Genomic DNA, 18,654 nt, shown 5'->3' with positions numbered 1-18,654 from the left:
AGACATGGGAAATTATGTTATATGTAGCTTTTCGCAACAAAATGTATCAATGCTTTTTTAAGCATTCAATCACACAATCTCGATATATGACAGACATGAGAATTGAATTTTCAGGAAAAATGTTAATGAATTCATTTTTAAAATATTCAGACAAAATCTAGCGAAACTAGACAAAGTCTGTTTCCCATTACCTGAACCTCTGCTGGTTTAAGGTGTATTTTTTCTGCAAATTGAGACAGAGTGTGCTGAGGCTCGAGGATGAAGTAGTTAGCCCTGTCCTGATGGTAAATGCTGTTTATCACGTCCAGGATTATACTGCACAAGTTTGTGGTCCCTGCCTACAAACAAAATCATAAAAGTTACAAAAGTTGGTCCATTTTTTTCTGATTGTTATGCTAATAATATGGACAAAGCCTAAAGGCTGAGCCATACACAATAGTGAACAACCTATATCTTAACATCATAAACAAAATTGATTTTGATGCTTAAGGTATTGAACAAATAAATTTCTAAGCATCCCCATAAAGAAGTCCATGAAATGCAGCTCATCAAGCTCCACTACGACGGCCCAATTACGGTTAAACTCCTCTATTGGGTACTTTGCATTATACTTGATCAAACTAACATACCTTCAGGAAAACTGACTGTAACACCTGAAATGCTTGGATATTTCTCACACTGACACCTGAAAGGGATAATATACACAACTACAAAGAAGCATATTACAAAAGATTACGAGTTTATAAGTCTATCTTCCACAATGTTTATATTATAAAACACACAGAATTTTTACCTCAGATTTTAGATTACCTATCTGTTCATCATTACCATTTATGACTTAGGGATCTCAGAATTTGAAATATATTTTGTCCTCGGTGTAAATACAGAAAAGAAGAAAATCCAACCAAACACAACCATCAATAGCCATCTGCTTTTACCAAAATGTAAGAAGCCCAACTAAGCCAAACACTTATATGCCAGTATACTACGTTCTTGGAGATTCATGTAGATGATCTTACATGTGCCTAGGGGATGACACCAAACACCTCTAATTATACACTAAAATACATTTGTAAACAGATCCCAATGACGTTCCCACATCAACATATGTTAATATGCTTTCAAATTTTGGTCCTACCAGCTCTAAGATAACAGTTGGATAGGGGTATGTACTAAAATGTTATCAAATTTAAACTTGGTGCGGACCACATCAGGAGACATAAGGCTCCTTAACACTTGTTTAAATGAAAAAAAAATCATTCAGTTTCAGATGGCCACCACAGAGATATTGGAGGTTCAAATAGTCCTTCAGTCTTGATTTTCATATTTCTCGACAAGGCTTAGTTGATCAGCTGAAGCTATCATCTTTTTTACACAAATGGTGCTGTGGTAAAATTTGTTTGTTTAAAACGGCTACCTTGGATTACACAAGAAAAAAAATTGGTATGAATATAAATTGGCAAATATATATATCCACAGCCATTCTGACACGCATACGTAATCGCAATCGTTGGTGTCAACAAAAAGGTCACTGAATAACAAAATAAGGCATCATCCATCAGAACAACTTGTCCAGACAAAAGCTTCACAATCCATACGGAACATTACATGGTGATTAACTACTGTGGCAATCTCACAGTCTATTATGTCTTGGAATTCTATCTGGAGTTTGTACAATGGTCAAACTTTAAAACCTTTAAAATCTAACCAAGCTGTTAGATGCTACATATACTTCAGACAGTAGAATAGGATACATGTACACTGCACACAGTCTGTTTATTATGTCAGTAAGCGCTATTCATCTCAACTTAAACAAGCAACATGGAGATTAGCTTTACAAGAGACAACCTCCACCAAAGCACCACTTCAGTTTCTACTCAGCAATCAATGTCCAGTACATGAATGCATCTGCAAATACTTTCTGTAGTCTTTCAACTAGAGAGTTTACATTTATCTCTTTTTCAACGAATTTGTGGAAGTAAATGGGAAATTGTGAACGGTGAGTCAACGCTGACATACTTATGTACTGTAATGAAATTGGATTTTTGCAGCACGCAATCATAAACTATGTAGGGAAGGAATAGTGGTGAAATGTATTTTACACATTTTTATACAATATTTTTATGTTTGGACCAGTGCTCTCAAAGTCATGGCTTCCTCTCATTTACCCCTGTAGGACAATTAGTAAAGTCTCAGAAAACAGCTGACTACTAGCCTCCCTGGCCTCTACAGTTGCTCCTTCACAATGCTTAGATTCCCTAGATCATGAGAATTCCAAGCTGCTGATCACCCAAAGATAAATATCCATCAAATTTATTAAATCTCAACTTCACTGCTCACTTGAATTTCACAAAAATTGCTGCCAATCACAAACACCACCCAGATTTCTAGGCCACAGGTTCCGTTGAGAGGAACACAAGGCAGGAAAGTGTATCCAGCATCCTAACAGACAGAAGCAAGCGGCCATTTTGGGAAACTAAAATCAGCAGAGAAGTTGAACTTGATGAAATATGGATGGATATTTAAATTTGTTATGATCAAGAGCTCAGGTTAGTAATCAACATTTTTTTGAAACTTTGGTAAACTTATAAATGTTGACTTTAGGATGGGAGGAGGTGGGGGGGGGGGGGGGGGGGGGAGAGAAAGGGATAGGGGAGATGTAAAGAGGTCATATCAGAGATGTCCTGATCTACACCACTCATAGACATGATTGAGGTAACAGGAAGTAACAGTCCAGGTAGATCAAGACAACAGGTGAAGGATTCACCTGCATAATAACAGAAAAACTCACCACATATCATGTATAAAAATATCTACTAATTCTTTTTAACAAACAAAAAATTATTTATTTTGAGTACTCTCTTTAATTCAAAAATTTTCAATTATCTTTATTTAAAAAGTAGTACACATAGTAGATAATAGCCAAATGGCTTTCTCTGACAAACAGGAGAAGGATGTACATGTACATGTAATATGCCAATCCAATCCAGAGAGTTTAGTGACAGATTCATAGTTTGTTAGTAAAGCAGTTATCCATTATAAAAAGCAAATATAGGCAAAGAAGGGGATGACTCAACCCTGCTGCTGGACGGTGACAACTCCTTCATAATCTCCTGTGAGAGGAAAAGACATTGTCACAATGTAACACGAGGTTGTCCAAAAACAAGGAAAGGAAACAAGGAAACAATGGAATGTTAGGGGCTGACAACTGGACGGGCAAAATGAAACAAGCTAAGAAACAAACAATATTATTAAATTACATTATCATTAGCTCACAAATGCCTTCTGTAACTGTTATACGTGCAGCATGATGTCCCCAGAAAGATCATTATAAGACCAAAGCACATTTGTTGGTCTTAAACACACAGTTAACAAATACACCTGGTAACTATTTGGTGGATAAATTCATGGATAACCGAATTAAAAGATTGCAACAAAGTGACCTCTCATGTTAAATATGTGAGTTTTGTTATATTAAATATCACCAATTTTTTACTTTTAAATGTATTCATTAAAACTGCTTAGTGTAGCACATTTTATTACTGAACGGAGCTTTTTTCTTCGTACTCATTAATCTTATTTATAGTGTATGGAAAGCAAGCAGATGTGTAATAAACAGGAAACGGATAAAGTTTATTTTACTACCAAATGGGTGTGAATAATAAAGAAAAGCAGCTTATAATAGGATTTAAGTGCATATATCCCAAAGGCTTACCATGTACAAACAGCTAATCTGTTTTTCTTATGAGAAGAATTTACTGGCCTCTGCTTAGAACAGAAACAACAGGATACAAATTGGGAACAGGTGTTAAAGGAATACACATATACAATCCCACAGTGTTTACCCTTTAACACAGGCTCTAGGATTTCCCTGAGGGAAAAGGTGAGGGTAATAAAACCTGGCTGATAGATACCTCCAATTAACCTGTTACACATGTGGCAATCTAGGCCCACTATTAATAGCCAAGGAAGTTCAGTGTAGTGGCAGGAGTTGTCTCACCTTTGCCTGTGGGTTGGGAGATTATGAAGCCGGGAATGTGGAACAGTGACCCAGTGCTGGCTTGACTGGGCTTCAGCTCTATGAAGCCACATGTGGTCAGACTGCCAGCAAACAACACCAGGTTCCTCAACGCCTGCTTGGCCTCTTCAGAATCATCCTGCTCCAGTCTACAATGTCCATGTACATACCAAATGTTTTCACACAGAAGAGATACCAGTGTATGGAAACCAGGAAAGGATAGCGCCTCAGATAACTTATAACAGGTATGAGAGCATCTATCATTATTAAGTAATTAGAGTTGAAGTCTATAAACTATTTTACTAGTATGACAACAATCCCATTCACAGCTAGAAGATACCAAGCTCCTAGTCAGGTAATTCATAACCCTGCAGAGGCAACTCAAAGTGAGAACCAATATAAAGGTAGAAATTCTAGAACGATTTATTTGTGCATTAAGGAAACAAGAACACGGAGAAGTGCCATAAATCTTGAATTTCATATCAACATCCAGTTGTATCTCTCTGAGAAAGAGCAAAAGAGGTGACAAGGAAAAGAAAGCAATCTTTACTGTGTTATTACAGTTTAAATCTTTGCTGCTAGTTTATTGCCACTTCAACATACATGTAATTCCAATCACATCACATGTGTGCCTTTTACTAGCAGGACAGTCCCGGAGCTTACATCTTTACACTGCTACTTCACTGAAACTCCATGTAAGAGACACTAGACATGATGTCTCATCCAGTAACAGCAAAAAGACACCAGGTTAACCAGTACTTGGTTGGTTACATTATGCTTACGTCACAAGAACAAGGAGAACAAGTACAAAAATGGAACTACATTTACTTACAGAAAATAAAATATGAGAAGTACATGTAGACTTGGCAATGTACCCAGTATCTTCTCTCCACATGCAATTTTTGAAGGTCTTTCCTCAGTACAAATATACATGTTATAGATTTTAATTCCTAGAAAAGTCAAATGAGAAAGAAACTCTTACTTTAGCAGGAACTCTGAGAGGAAGATATATCCTTGGCATGACCTGAAGTCATCAAGCAATGTCTGGGAAACCTCGCTGGAATCCTTCAGGAAACAGAACACTGTCACAAACATCTCCACCAACTCCAGGGGAGACAGCTCCTGAACTCTCTGCATGTTCTCGATACAGTGACGGACACAGCCTTTGTCTATAAAACAACGCAAAAGGCGATTAGACAAAGGCGTTGGTAGATGACACTACACTCTTCAGAAGGACAAGACAGATAAATTTTTTTTTTATTTCTTTTCTTATTTCATTAGGGTTTTTCAGTGTCCTCATATTGTTCTTACAAACCATGGAGTTGGGAGGAAACTGGGGTGATCAATTGGGAAACACCTCACCTGGTACCTGACAAACCTCCCGAACTGAGTCACAACGGAGTGAGACTTGAATTTGAGCTTTAATTGTCTAGAGCCTGCAGAAACCACCACCTTAGACGACAGAGCCAGATAGGGCACGAAAGGATGACTGTTACACAACCTGGGCACCGCTCACCACTCTCTATTTGCGCATCACTAAATCTTACAGGCTCACACAGAAATGTGTACAAATACACTAGTTCTCACACTGGTTGGCCATCTCCTATCTTAGCTTTTACATTAACCGCTCTGAATTATTACATTCTTAAACCTGGAACTTGGTTCTCCTGCCCGCGGTATCTTCAAACGTCAAAACCGCATTCAACCAAAACCAGTTTCCCGTGATCTTACAGTAATTCTGAATTTCCATTCAGTTCCATATGTGGAAATAATAAAGACCATTACATCGAATTTAACACAAAATATAAGAGATGTATCCACTTGTCTCTATTGTATTCTGGACTAGGCTGCTCTTTTGAAAATTAATATAATCACCTTTTTGACAATAGTTGACAAAACTAATGTTAAGTTTCTGAAACAAGTTGTCAGTTGCACGCTTTTAATGGTGTAATCTTCTTGTTTACAATCCCAATGTTTCTTGAGTTTGTCTTTTTTCTGACGCTGCCAAATGTGGCTGATTCTTATCAAAAATGCTGGTTTGCGAAGTTCAACATGCTTTCAATGAAACACGTACATTTGTCGTAATTGGGAAGTTATGGTCTTCTTTTTCCCCGAATAACAAGATGATATCAGGTCAGAATTACTGTAGGATTAAAGGAAATTTGTATTTGCAGTGTAGAGCTTTGACGTGTTTAGGACAATGCACTTGAAAAAACTAAGTTCCAGGTTAGTTAAGGGAAGAGTACAGATCTGTATTTCTGCAGGCTATATTAAAGCTGGGTAGACACACATGTACACACCTGGGGAAAGTGGTCTGGCAACTTGAACGATTCTAAAACTGAGGTTCTTTGGGGATCAGATGGTAATTATTAGCTTGTAACCCATATATATATAACATTACACTCTGAAGGTTATCAATCAATCTAAATCCACACACTCGATCTGTCACATTACTGTTCACAAACTCATACACTATAATGGCTTCATGGTGTGAGGAGCAAAATGATAACTTTTAACTTTAAGTGAAAAGAGAATGAATGAATGAATGATTATGGTTTAATGCCACATCAAACCGAAGAGAAACTGTAATATAAAGACATCTTTTCACATGTGGAAAGGTACAGCAACTATTTCTTGCTTCACAAGTATTATAACATATATGTAGGGTTTTACACTTTCTGTACTTATTCCACAGGAGCACAACAGGTGAACCACAATGACAGGTTAACGGTTAACTACCAACAGGCAAGTGGACTGCTGTTGGGTAACCTGGGAAAAACTGGGTTGCAATGTACTAATTAAATAAATGAAGAATAGTAGTCATTCCACAGGTGACTTTGGGATAGCTTCTGTTTCTGTGTATATACATGCATGTTGTTGGTTACAGGGGTAGTTTGCTCCCTGATATATTTACTCAACTGGTGTTGAATAAATATATGTCTGCAGTTTGCTTTTGATGTCTGCAATTTGCTTTTTGATGTTTGCAGTTTGCTTTTTCAGTCTCTAAATCTGACTGGTGTTTGATGGTTTTTGTAATCTGCTATTTTATATGTATCTTTGATTAAAGTTTAACAATGTATGTTAATGTCAACTTGTTATGAATGCTACACTAACCATGTATGTACTTCGTGACATTGGGGGTGAGACCGTGTCTGGACAGAGTGGCTAACACCTCTGCAGCGCTCTTCCTCCAGGGCGTGTTGTGCTGAGGACACCAGCTTGTGATGGCACTGAACAGGAGGCTTAGGTCATCCTTCCTGGCCAGCTCTTCAGCCGGAGAAGAATGGCTACACAGCCGCACCAACACCTTCAATAACAACAAAACATACAGCATATATCGTAAATCCCCTAAAATTCTGCCCATGACTTCAAAGTTACTCCTTTTTCTTGATTCTGTGAGTTCTACTGATCTTTATAGAAAGGTGTCTTGTGATTTGTTTGGAAGGTAGGATGATATCCTTTAAGTTTCAGCATCAAAAGTAATATTTTATGATGTTTACTGGCCTCTTAAAGTGCTCTTCGGCAGGGGGCAAAATATTTTTAGAATTTTACCTGTCATATCTGACGGGCATTGATTTTTGTTACCTTTTTTCACCTACACCAGTCAGAGTATAAGACGCCTCCATATCAGATATAACATGACCCAAATCTTGTCCCCTAAAAACATGAACTGTACTTTCATGTGAGAAGCTAAAACTGCGAATTAACAAAAATTTTCATCAAGAAATATAGGCCTATAACACGTAAGTAATGCAACATCATTCGCTTCATTTTCTACTGTTGGTTTTTCTATGAATAACGAAAGAGAGTGTAATTGGTTACACTTGATTGCAAGCAAGTTTGATTCCAAATGCACGTCATGTTGTTGTTGGTTTTGCAGCATTACTTCCACGTAAGTGTGGCTTTGTCAGTAATACGACCAGAGCAGATTTAATTTTGCTCACTGTGACAGGCAAACTTCATAAAGGGATTAATATTTGTACACATTCAGTAAATGCTGATAACTTTAATCAGATGAATTTCTATGATCGGCAGTGCATGTTAATCCTCTTGTCAGATGTATTGTGTTAAACTGAATTTCTTACCTGTACCTTGCAACAGGTAAGATTTTATTCAACCTGTCACAAGCAAATTTTTCCTGTCCTCAACAGATGGACACATGAACATTTTGCACCCTGTTCAGTTATATATAGGTACATTGTAGGGCAGTCGTAGCACAACAAGGCCGGTCTAGGCTGTCTCCAAGAAGCTACCACATCTATGCAGTAAAATGACCTTTAGAAGTAACAGCATGTGTTGCAACCACACCTGCATCATTGGTAGCCCTAGATGGGGCTTTATCGTGTTACAAAATTATACAGGACATTAGCATCCTGAGCCTGATATATGTCGACATACTTTCTCCTACAAACTGGACAACTGGCAATATATGTAACATATGTTAATATTATTTGCAAAGCTTTTTAACTGCAAAGCAATGGGAAGTTAAAACCAAGATTAAATATTCATACTCTATCATATTTTTGCACCACACAATTTTAAAACAAACCAATTCCCATATGTTCAAAATTCTGCTGTACATAAACAGATATTCTCTTTTTGCTTCGTTACCGTATTTGAGACTTTGCCAATAAAAATAAACGCACATTTGAAGTTATTTGTACTATTATTAATTTCTGGTTTATCAAGACAACATACATCATAACATATGTTATAACGCATGTCCACTTGGTTTCACCAAACCTTCCCTAGGATTACTGGAGACTGGCCCTTACACTAAATGACCAGCACCAGACTTAAGTCAATTAAAGCTGTGTCAGGCATATGACATAACACATTACTGTCTCACAGCATTTAAATATCAGCTTTGAATGGAATCAGTCTAGGCTCAATGGCAAGGACAACATTCCCACTTAAAAGATATTAATTATTCAGAAGGTTATGATTGCTGCAAATACAATCTGACTGAACCATCTGCATGTCCGATACAAAGAATGATAGCATTATAAAGGAGAAATGGTAATGAAGTTCAGCTTTGATAGAAATATGGACATGAAAGAACCTACAATAAAACAAGCTGTAACAACATTTCCAGTAAAATATTATAGCCACTGGCAGCTATGCAAGATCACAAAATGGAAAATGTTTGATAATCCAAGCCTGGTAAGGTATAGTGCTGATATTTGGCATGCTGAGCTCAACTTGCATAAATAATTGAGTTATTATTGTCATTACACCTTCCTGGCAAGGACAAACCATTTAGTGTACAACATCCAAAAGCTTGTATATCAAACTTTACACCTGATCACATCTAACCCTTTGCAAATCTACATTCGATATCATAAAAAAAGATTATAAGTAGATAACTGAAACTAATACATGTATCCTACCTGAACAAAGACTTTTTGAAGCAGAATACGCCTTTCCCTGGGTGTAAACTGGCATTCTGTTTCCAGGGAGTCCGGATTCTCCACATCTGGCAGGTCAAAGAAGAGGTAGAGGCATTTGACAAGAGTGGATGGGAGAGATGCAGCGGTCATACAGTCTATCAGGGCTGGGGTGCCAGTGGACAGCAGGTTGATGGCACTCAGCAACATCCAGCCATTACTGCTCTCCTCACACGACTCTATCTCCAGTAGCTTCACTATTGCACAGCTCGCCTCCACTGCAAATCAACAAATCATAGAATTCATGATAGGTTCATAAGACATGTACATGAACCATAATCCTCTCTTTCACACTGTAATATAGAGGAAGTACAAGCCAGAAAAAAAACTCAATATAAATTTGAGGTAAGAATACACTGTTTAAACAAATTCTGGACTGATCTTTCCACTATTAAAAAATTCCCCCATAACAAAATGTAAGAAGTGCATCTATTGTGACTACAGATGTCAAACCTGTCACACCAGTTGTAAATTTCTTTTAATTTTCTATTTGACATATATAAAAATTGTTATTGTGTTTTTAACATCATTTACTAGAGGCAGCAGGAATGCCTCTAAAACCAAACAAACAGCAATGCAATGCTGCATGCAGTCAACTTGTTTGAACACAATGTTTTTTGTTTAGTTAGTGACATGAGTGAGGGTCAGGGTTTTTATGAAATGTACATACAGCGACAGTGTAATATTTCACTAATAAACTGTTGCATAATAATGAGATTTCTTTGGCTGTTGATTTTAATCACTTTTATTCGCTCATGGTGCAAAGATATACTGGAATCATCTACTATCTAGATTTAATGGCTATACACTGTATAAAAGAAAAGATACATTTGTGTTTTATTTAATGTGAAAACTCCAGCTTTACTATGAAGTCACGGAATATGTGAAGGCTTTTGTATTTCATTATATTACAACAGTTGAAAAGAAAAAAGTCAAGCACTACAGAAATGAACAACATGCAATCATTGTAATATTGCAAGTAATAAATTCCTGAAGCAGGAAAACGAAACACACACAAAACAAATAGAACAAGACTAGTCAACTTCCTCCCCTCCCAAATCAGTGAACAAGCAGTAGTGTGCATGCCTAGACTTACCACATGTGACTAGGTGAGGGGTTTTACAGTCAACCTCTTCTGTAGGGAAATAACACAGCCCATATCAGCCCTACTACACGTCCATTCCCATCTCACTTACATGTGTTACCTCCAGTCTTATCAAGAATTTGGTTAAAACCAGTTTATACTATAGGTCAAATGACACAATGTGAGCTATTTCTTGATGCACACAGAAATATTACTTATGACCATTTCTTAAAATGTATGAACTTCTAACACTACAATATTTCAAGTTTGTGCAACCAAAACAACTTGTGTCTGAATCACACAAAACAACTGAAAAACTCCTATCTTAACTGGCAATGGCTTAGCCAGGGCTGAAAAAGTGCCAGTCCACTATCTCAGCCCACTGTGGCTGGTGTTCTGGGTTCTGAGATGGCCAGGAACACATTCTAAGCATTTTTTGGGATCTAATTTGTGAAATAACTCAACAATTTCATATGCTGTTATTCCTTTGTTTAACAAATAACTGGGGAAAATGTTCCTGATGACAAATATCACTTATGTTTGTTTTACATAAAAAAAGTTTAAAATCAATGATGACTCCTCTGAAATCCCACCAAGTTCAACCAACCCTTACATGTACTTATTACTGGGCTTGGTCCAGTGAGTAGTGAGTACATGTATATATTTTTCATGTATGTACAAAACACACACGAAATGTAATAGGCATCTTTTGAAACATTTTTGTTCAAGGAAGTGTTCCTGTTTGTGCTGTGAAAATGTCCCACACTTCAAGCAAGTAAAAGTTAATATGAAAGTATTCTCAACATCCAAATGTATCATCAGCAGATGCTATGCTCCTCCAAAATCATTTAAGCACCTAGCTAAGATGATATATAATGTGACAATACACTTCCTCAAGCAAGTGTTAAGATGAAAGTGTCTTAACATCCAGATGTATCATCAGGAAATGATATGCTCCTCCAAAATTATTTACACTCCACCTTAAGACAAATATGCCATGTAACTTCATCTCTCCTTCATTATTATGCGCTGTAGTGGGGACAAATCCACCGACCACGTTTATAAGTGGTGCGTTGTAATCTACGAGGTCAATGTGCATTGCCTTTAGGCACCGGTAGGCCCTATAGGCTCTACGAGCAATTCACAACTGGAAAAGACAGTTGCCAATGTTTATCATTCTTGTATTTTACACTATAAATGGAATCGTTTATAACAAATGAATTTATGATGTTTGCTATAACCTCACCAGTTACTCTGCTTACAGGTGGAAATCGAAATTAGGTTGAAGCTGTGCCGAACTTACAAAATTTCAAGATGGTGGACAACTTTCGTGTTTATAAAAATGACAAAAACGAAGTCCTAAACGTAATTAATACATTGAAAATATCACTCCTGTTTATTACACATACTGAAATATTTTACAATACATTTACGATTAAAAAGAGGAAAACAAAATCTCCAGTTAATTCTGCGTGAAAAAGTTCATATTTCTGTTCCGATTTACTGCCTGCCCCCTGTTATGCCTGTGGCAGGTGGCCGATCTATTAGCCCAAAGCTAAGGTGGACGTTCCTGCCCTAACACCCAGCTTTGCTCATATAGACTTCCAGGTGGATAAACAGGTTCACAACCTGCCTTATTTTGCTATCCACCGATTCCTAAAACGCCCAAATGTAATATGTCAAAGCCAGAATTGGTAAACCATCTTTCAACAGTAATCCAGCTGTTAAACTTTCAAATCCACCAACTCAAATCAACATCCTCTATCTATGGATTTTTTTTTCAATTTGGGGCAAGATGATGGGCCACGAAAATTTTATCCTACCCAACATTCTCGGAATTCTCAAAGCACATAATATAACATAGAAGAAATTATACAGGCGATAACAGTTTTATCATGTGAATGACTCCCCGCATGGCAATAAGCTATGCAGATTATCTCCCTTGGCTTTACTCTCCAGCTCTGAGCAGCAAATAAAGAAGGCAAGGCACCATGCAGTGTTCGTTTTTCTGCTGGACTGGATTATAAAACGCATCATGACATTATTGAAATGCTGGTATTAAAATGTAATGCATATGGTTTTATTTTAAGTAAGACGCGAGCATTTATTTATTTATTTGACTGGTGTTTTACGCCGTACTCAAGAATATTTCACTTATACGATGGCGGCCAGCAATATGGTGGGAGGAAACCAGGAAGAGCCCTGCGGAAACCCACGATCATCCGCAGGTTGTTGGCAGACCTTCCCACATACGACCGGAGAGGAATCCAGCATGAACTGGACTTGAACTTACTGCGACCACATTGGTGAGAGGCTACTGGACCATTATGCTGCACAACTGAGTCACGGAGGTTCCCCCGTAAGCATTTAGGAACTATTGCTAAGAGGAAAATTCCTAGTGATTTTTTTGACGCCCATCTTTCTGCTCTTCTTCAGAATTTTTTTCCCAATCTCCTCGTGGGAATTGCCCCTCCAAAGATGGGCAGTGGGGTCACTGGCTAAGCCCCTGATAGCCAGTAATGTTAGACAAAATGTCTGATACAGAAATGTGATCTTAAACTTTTTTTTTTTCAAATAATAGTAGCCCTATAATCAGAATAAAAACGACCATTTTATTTCTAAAATAACTTAAATAATAAGATTCAAATGGTTTGTTTTATCACAAAACCACAGTAGCTGTCAACTGTACCTATGGACATGTCTGCTGAGGACAAACATGTTCATATATACAGGCAGCGAGCCAAGCTAAAGACAACTCTATCTTTTAATCCACTCAGAGCTTCAACAGTATTTCTCGAAGCTTGCCTAAGGGGGAGGGTGACCGTTTCCACCTATGGGATCTACCCAATCATCACAGTAAACAAGCAATAATAAACACAACCATATATGATTAAATTGTAGGCAAAGAATTTACACCAAAAGACAAGGACACTTAAATAAAAAATGTTTACAATTAATATTTATATGCCAAAATATATTACAGTGAGTTTTTAGTGTAAGATGTCAAGTGTTATTATTTCCAATGATATATGGATTTATATGCAATGATAGTCAGTAAGACTGATAACGTCAGCCAATGAAAATGTATAAACTTAGCAGTGTGGACCGAACCACAGTAGTCCATTAGAACTAGCATGAATACAGTACCCTAAATGACCTAAAATTTTCATCAAAAAAGGTCATTTCAGATGTAAATAACTGTCATGAAACATTATTTTTGGTGCTGAAGCTTACACTTTTCCAGTGATATATTACTCTACATTTCAAACAGAACCACTTCTCTAAAAGCAACAGAACTTTCGGAATCTGGGAAAAAATAAGCAACTCAGCCACAGAACAATTTTAGGTCATTTACGGTAGATGTATACATGTATACTTCTTGTGTTTTGATGAACTGTCACAGATTTATTCACAATACAAAACAATGCAAATTGACCAGTGCCTATAAAATCCCTCATACCTTACTTTAATTCCTTGTATGGAAATTGTTTTAAACAAAACAAAAAATTGTCAAAATGCCTTGCTGTTGGATCTTTGCCCTAATATCACTGTATGAAATCCATCATGATGGAGGCAGTTGCAATTCCACTAAACAGTTCAACATTTTAGACAAAGTCACAATTCAAACATACTATGGTGTTTAGTGATGATGGTACAATCATGAAAAATATCCGAACAAACACGCTTTGCTGTCGTTTCTCAGAATTTGTGACTGGTCTAATATGAATGCATAATATTCTGATTTTCCAACATCAAAGCCCTCCCTTCTATGACCAAATATACACACACTACAACCAGAAGCTACATGTACATGTTAAGGGTACTAGCAGGTTGTTGTGGGATTTCCTCTAACACAGATCTAATCTACTCAACATGTTTGTTTCCATGGAGAAGTGATGTATTAATCTAGGTCAACAACTGCACATGCTGTTTAATATTTTAATCAGCATTTTCTAAGACATGTACACCAGCAGTTCTGTATGTTTCATAGGTGACATCATACAGCTTTACACAGCACGGACACACAGTCAGCTGCGGGCAAATGAAGTACACATTATATAGAGGACCATGTAAATTAAAGCCTGTACATGTGGCAGTAGTGTCCACATTTGTAACCACATATCCATGTACATAATAATAACAGGTACAATGTCAAGCCACGCAAAGCATTAGGAGATGCTGTATACATGGGTATGTACACCTTGCGGACAAGTTAGCACCATATGCTTCAGACACACACCTATTGTCCTTGAGACCTTCATACATGACATGTACATGTGACCTTCATACATGTACATGTACATGTATGTCTATCATCCAGTGACTAGGTACTACCAGACTCTAATACAGCTCCTAATGGTGGCCTCAATTAATGTGCACACCACATTGCAGTGGTGTGACTTAATTCTTTTTTATTGCCTGCCTATCAGGGGCAGCCTGCACCTGAAGTCAACTTGCCCTCACTGGAAAGGACCTGCCATCAGGGCAGTGTAACAGCTTTAATCTGCCTGCCCACCACCAATATTCTAAGAGAGCTAAATATTACCACACTGAGAATGGCTATGACGAAATGCTATGACATAATGAAGCAGCAAGCATAACATCTACACGTATTATATAAATTGATCATTCTCTGTCTTGGTCATACTAGTTCAATCAAATTAAACACTGAGGTCTATAATTTTCAACAATTTCTAATATTCATCTGCTCTCAACGTTTAATTGTTGAATTAAAAAGCCTGGTAGGTCCATTCTACAGGGCACTTTGCGAAACGAGGTGGGCATTTAAAGAGAACAGGACCTTTATTACCACTCATGTCAATATAAATCCATTTTCCGAGTGGAAATGTTGTTGAAATTCTCAGACATATTTCCTTCAAAATAACTTTGTGCTGTCATGTCAAGTCGGGTGTACTTAAATCTCAGAACCACGTGCCAAAAGATTCGGATATCAACCTAGCAAGACAAGACCACAAAGACAGTATTAAATAACAACCAGCTATGACTTCATTGGGTCAGTATGGATGTAGAATAGAAAGAATCATTCGCCGAGTTAGTCGATTCTAAAGGTTCCAATTAAGACTTGCGGATATCATGTGCACATTTGCTTCGTTATCCAATTTTTCTGCCTGTGGCTTCAGATACAATCCGGATTTTGGATGCATCCAATACATCGCGCCTGCACACCCGCGATATTGAAAAGAAAACAGTTAACACTTTATCAGGTTTTCTGCATATAACTAGTCTGAAATTGATTGAAACTTACAGGAGTGATCGGAAAAAACCCATCTCCTCTCAGCCCACACAAGAATTCTGTGTGTGCCACTGTTTTGGAGTGGATTTAACGGCCAACTTCAATCCACAAAGTGGCCAGAACTACATTACGAATTGAGTATCAGACATTGTTGAAAACAGAGCTCAACATTTAATTTAATTTAACTGTGGTCATACAACCTATTGCAATCAGATGATAGAGAACCCGTAGCTTTACCTTTGTTTGGATTTTTCGGAGCAATGTTCATTAGAAACGGCGCACGCCACAAAATTGCAGCTTCTAGTTTGCAACGGATTTGACAGTTAAAAATACAAACTCTCATGTGCCTGGATTCTTGCACTAGATGTATGCAAGGTGATTACCATACAGCAAGGAACCGAGCCACGGAGAACACAGAAAACTTCCTCACCCATTTGCAGAACTCTTGTGTGGCACAGACACATTTGTCGAGTTAACCACAACAACAGAAGAGTAAAAGGGTAACATTTTGGACATTACCAGTTGAATTTATTTGTAAATGAGAAAATGGGTATTGAGAAATCATGGCTTGCCCGATCGGTGCAGGCTACGTGAGCCTATAACATGCCTGCAGCCATTATTGCCTGCATTTGGCATGCGGGCAGGCATTAAGTTACACCACTGCATTGACCAGTAAGGTATATTTAGTTGTCTTGAGCAGTATATTACTGTACATGTATGTGTACAAGTAGAAATCATTCTTTCAAAGTAATCAGGTTTGATATCATGGGATTTAACTCACTTGCTGGACAAAACAAAACAATCCCTAAACAGTTATCTTCATTTACTATTGAACCTAATACAACCTGTAGCAAATGCATAGTACTATCTTAGTTACAACTGCTCAGTCAATATACATGTATGTCCAACACCAGAATTTTACAGAAATATATAAATGTCACTGGATTATTTATTTCAATTGTGTCGAACTCGACTGTCCTTCATCAGGAACCTGAAAAGCACCTCAGTGGTAGACGTTAGATCTGAGCCTATGACTTCATTAGCTGATCGGTTGTAGTAAGAGCTTCATTTACATTTACATTTAAGTAGAATGTCACATCAACGTCATAACATTATGTTAAAGAGTTTGTCACTTAAGTGTGCTGTATTTATTTGGTGCTATCAGATTCAGTGAGTGAGTGAGTGCTTGGGGTTTAACGTCATACTTTACAATTTTTCAGTCATATGACGACGGAGGAGTCCTCAGAGAGTGTGTAATGTGCCTCCTTGTTGCAAGACGGATTTCCACAGCCATTTCATCTAGTGCTGCTTCATAGAGACAACGTACTGAAGGCAAATAAGCCACCCCACTCGAGCCATTATACTGATAAAGGGTCAACGAGTCACTGCACTATCCTCTTCATGCTGAACACTATCAGATTCATGTAAAGATTGATGTATGGGGTTCATATGTACCCATGGTCATATTTATACTGTAACATTTATCACTGTAACCTGTGCCAGTTTTCAATATTATCAGTGAGAGCTCATTAACATGTAATGTAATCAAAGTTATACAACTTGAACATTTTAATGAATCTGGAAGAAACATCTGTGTCCTGTAAAGTCAGCGAAGTGAGTGAGTGCTTGGTGTTTAACATTAAACTTAACAATTTTTCATTCATATGATGACGAATGCGTTCTTAGAAAGTGCATATACATGTAATTTGCCTCCTTGTTGCAGGACAGATTTCCACTGCTCTTTTATCTAGTGCTGCTTCACTGAGACGACTTACCGAAGGCAAGTAAAGCCGTCCACCCGAGCCATTATACTGATAAAGTTGTCAACTCGCCAAGCGAGGAAATTACAACTTCCTCATTTAAGGTCTCAGGTGTGACCCTACCAAGGACTGACCCTACCAAGGATTGACCCTGGATATACTGCTCCCGAAGTGGACGCTCTATCTACTGAGCTATTGGGGCCAGTTGCCTACAAAATGAGTAGAAAGGATTCTCGTGCAGAATTGTAGTGCTGTGGATGCTCAGTAACACAAGAATATTTAAACGTTTGTTCATATCTTGAAAGTCCTTTGCAGCGGACAATCAAGTATTTGATACTGACAATTCCCACCTGAACAACTCACATGAACAAGTAGGTGTATTGACATCTGGCAATGTTCCACCTGAGCTAGGTCATTAATTCTGACTGACCCTATAAGGCAAACGCTAAGCAGAACTTACCTGTAGACTGATTGGTATGCTCGGCGTCTGATTTCAGTCACCATCAGTTTTTGACACATGACTACAGAACTGTAAAATATCCCCAAACTTCTCTGTCATGTCACTAGATGGGGCTCCTCAAAAACCTGAAATAAGTGGAGACAGTGAAATCTATGTGTGGCTTACCATAATAAACAAAACTATATACCAACAATGATTATATATATATATATATATATATATATATATATATGCCAACACTTTAATTTTTTGGGCATAAGAAAATCTGGGTATCAATCTTCAATCAGAATGAAGCAAAATGTCTAACTTGTCATCTGAGGTTAATTGGTATGTTGGTTGATCATTTTATTGCCAGTTAGACTGTTCTACACATACAGTGTATATGAGAATGGGTAGTTGTTTCATGATTTTACAACTAAGTAATAGTGTGTAAACTTGTTGCAAATGAACAAATGAACACATCAAGACATGAAGACATGTAGGCTGTAAACATAACACTGTTTACACTGCATGTCAATCATTTTCACTTCACATTTATGCATTAGAAAAATAAAGGTGACAAGCACAAATACACAAGTTAATAGTTTGTATGAAGCAGGGTAAAGAGGTCTTGAGTAACAGCTGGTCAATT

At 37.5% G+C, this 18,654-nt stretch overlaps 1 protein-coding gene across 1 annotated transcript in view; it reads right to left on the bottom strand.

The window, feature by feature from the left end:
- LOC135461440 (WD repeat and FYVE domain-containing protein 3-like) overlaps nucleotides 1–18,146 on the bottom strand; it is a 55,919-nt gene extending 37,773 nt beyond the window's left edge. Inside the window, exons 1-8 of the mRNA XM_064738545.1 lie at nucleotides 18,024–18,146; nucleotides 10,562–10,600; nucleotides 9,409–9,683; nucleotides 7,133–7,325; nucleotides 5,001–5,187; nucleotides 4,001–4,167; nucleotides 630–685; nucleotides 192–338 (exon numbers count right to left, since the gene is read on the bottom strand). Coding sequence (XP_064594615.1) covers nucleotides 192–338; nucleotides 630–685; nucleotides 4,001–4,167; nucleotides 5,001–5,187; nucleotides 7,133–7,325; nucleotides 9,409–9,615 — 957 coding nt within the window. The 5' untranslated portion in view covers nucleotides 9,616–9,683; nucleotides 10,562–10,600; nucleotides 18,024–18,146. The remainder of the gene's footprint in view (nucleotides 1–191; nucleotides 339–629; nucleotides 686–4,000; nucleotides 4,168–5,000; nucleotides 5,188–7,132; nucleotides 7,326–9,408; nucleotides 9,684–10,561; nucleotides 10,601–18,023) is intronic.
- Between the last annotated feature and the right edge of the window lie 508 nt (nucleotides 18,147–18,654).

The sequence above is a fragment of the Liolophura sinensis genome, chromosome 1 (genome assembly GCF_032854445.1).
Source record: "Liolophura sinensis isolate JHLJ2023 chromosome 1, CUHK_Ljap_v2, whole genome shotgun sequence".
Taxonomy (NCBI): Eukaryota; Metazoa; Mollusca; class Polyplacophora; order Chitonida; family Chitonidae; genus Liolophura; species Liolophura sinensis.
The sequence above is the reverse complement of the archived record's forward strand: the minus strand, read 5'-3'. Positions and strand labels throughout refer to the sequence as shown.